The sequence below is a fragment of the Lipotes vexillifer genome, unplaced genomic scaffold (assembly GCF_000442215.2).
Source record: "Lipotes vexillifer unplaced genomic scaffold, Lipotes_vexillifer_v1.1 scaffold1094, whole genome shotgun sequence".
NCBI classification, from domain to species: Eukaryota; Metazoa; Chordata; class Mammalia; order Artiodactyla; family Lipotidae; genus Lipotes; species Lipotes vexillifer.
This window is the reverse complement of record NW_006792775.1, coordinates 1,052,847-1,053,532: the sequence shown is the minus strand read 5'-3', so window position 1 is coordinate 1,053,532 and position 686 is coordinate 1,052,847. Positions and strand designations below refer to the sequence as shown.

The following is a 686-nucleotide window of genomic DNA, read 5'->3' as shown; positions in this document are numbered from 1 at the left end:
GTTCAGCATTGGGGAGTCCACGCGCTTCCGGGGAGGGTCTGCGTGCAGATGGGGGTCAGGGCCGGGCAGCCTGGAGGGGGCAGCGTGGGCCGGGCCACCCAGGGACCTCATACCTATCTCGTTCCTGGGCGGCAGGTCCTCGTCCTCATGGCTCGGGTACCTTTCTTTCCGGTCCAGGAGGAGGAAATAAATCATCTTCTCCTGGTTCTCCCTGCGGCGGGCGAGAGGCGCCAGGAAGGGTGGATGGGGGTTCCTGGAGGGCGGTGTTCCCACCCACAGACTCCACCACGGCCCCGCCCCGACGCGGCTCCCAGACGCACTCCTCGGACAGCAGGTCCTGCAGCAGCTTGTTGCGGTCCCGGAAGCAGCCCAGCGAGTGCATGCTGTCCAGCACGTCGGGGTCGATATCCTCCAGGCTGGGCAGCGAGCGGATCTGCACCTTGCGGGGGATGGGCTGCTCCGGCTCGGGCTCGTTCTTGCCTCCTCTGTGGGTGACAGGGCACCGCCACCACCAGTCACTCACCTCTGGCCCAGCCCGAAGCTCCTCCGCTCCCCCCTTCCTGGGGCCCCGAATCCTGCTGCCTTCCCTGTGCCCAGCCCCTGCACACTCCTGCGTCCTGCATGTGCCCAGTGCAGGCCGGCCCAGGGGCCCCCAAGAGCTGGCCGGGTGGCCCGAGGCTGGAGGC

General features: G+C 68.7%; 1 protein-coding gene across 1 annotated transcript in view; it reads right to left on the bottom strand.

Annotated features, from left to right (window-relative positions):
* BRSK2 (BR serine/threonine kinase 2) overlaps window positions 1–686 on the bottom strand; it is a 30,163-nt gene that overhangs the window by 15,216 nt on the left and 14,261 nt on the right. The window contains exons 18-20 of the mRNA XM_007466001.1: window positions 321–485; window positions 114–211; window positions 14–38 (exon numbers count right to left, since the gene is read on the bottom strand). Of these exons, the coding sequence (XP_007466063.1) occupies window positions 14–38; window positions 114–211; window positions 321–485 (288 nt within the window). The remainder of the gene's footprint in view (window positions 1–13; window positions 39–113; window positions 212–320; window positions 486–686) is intronic.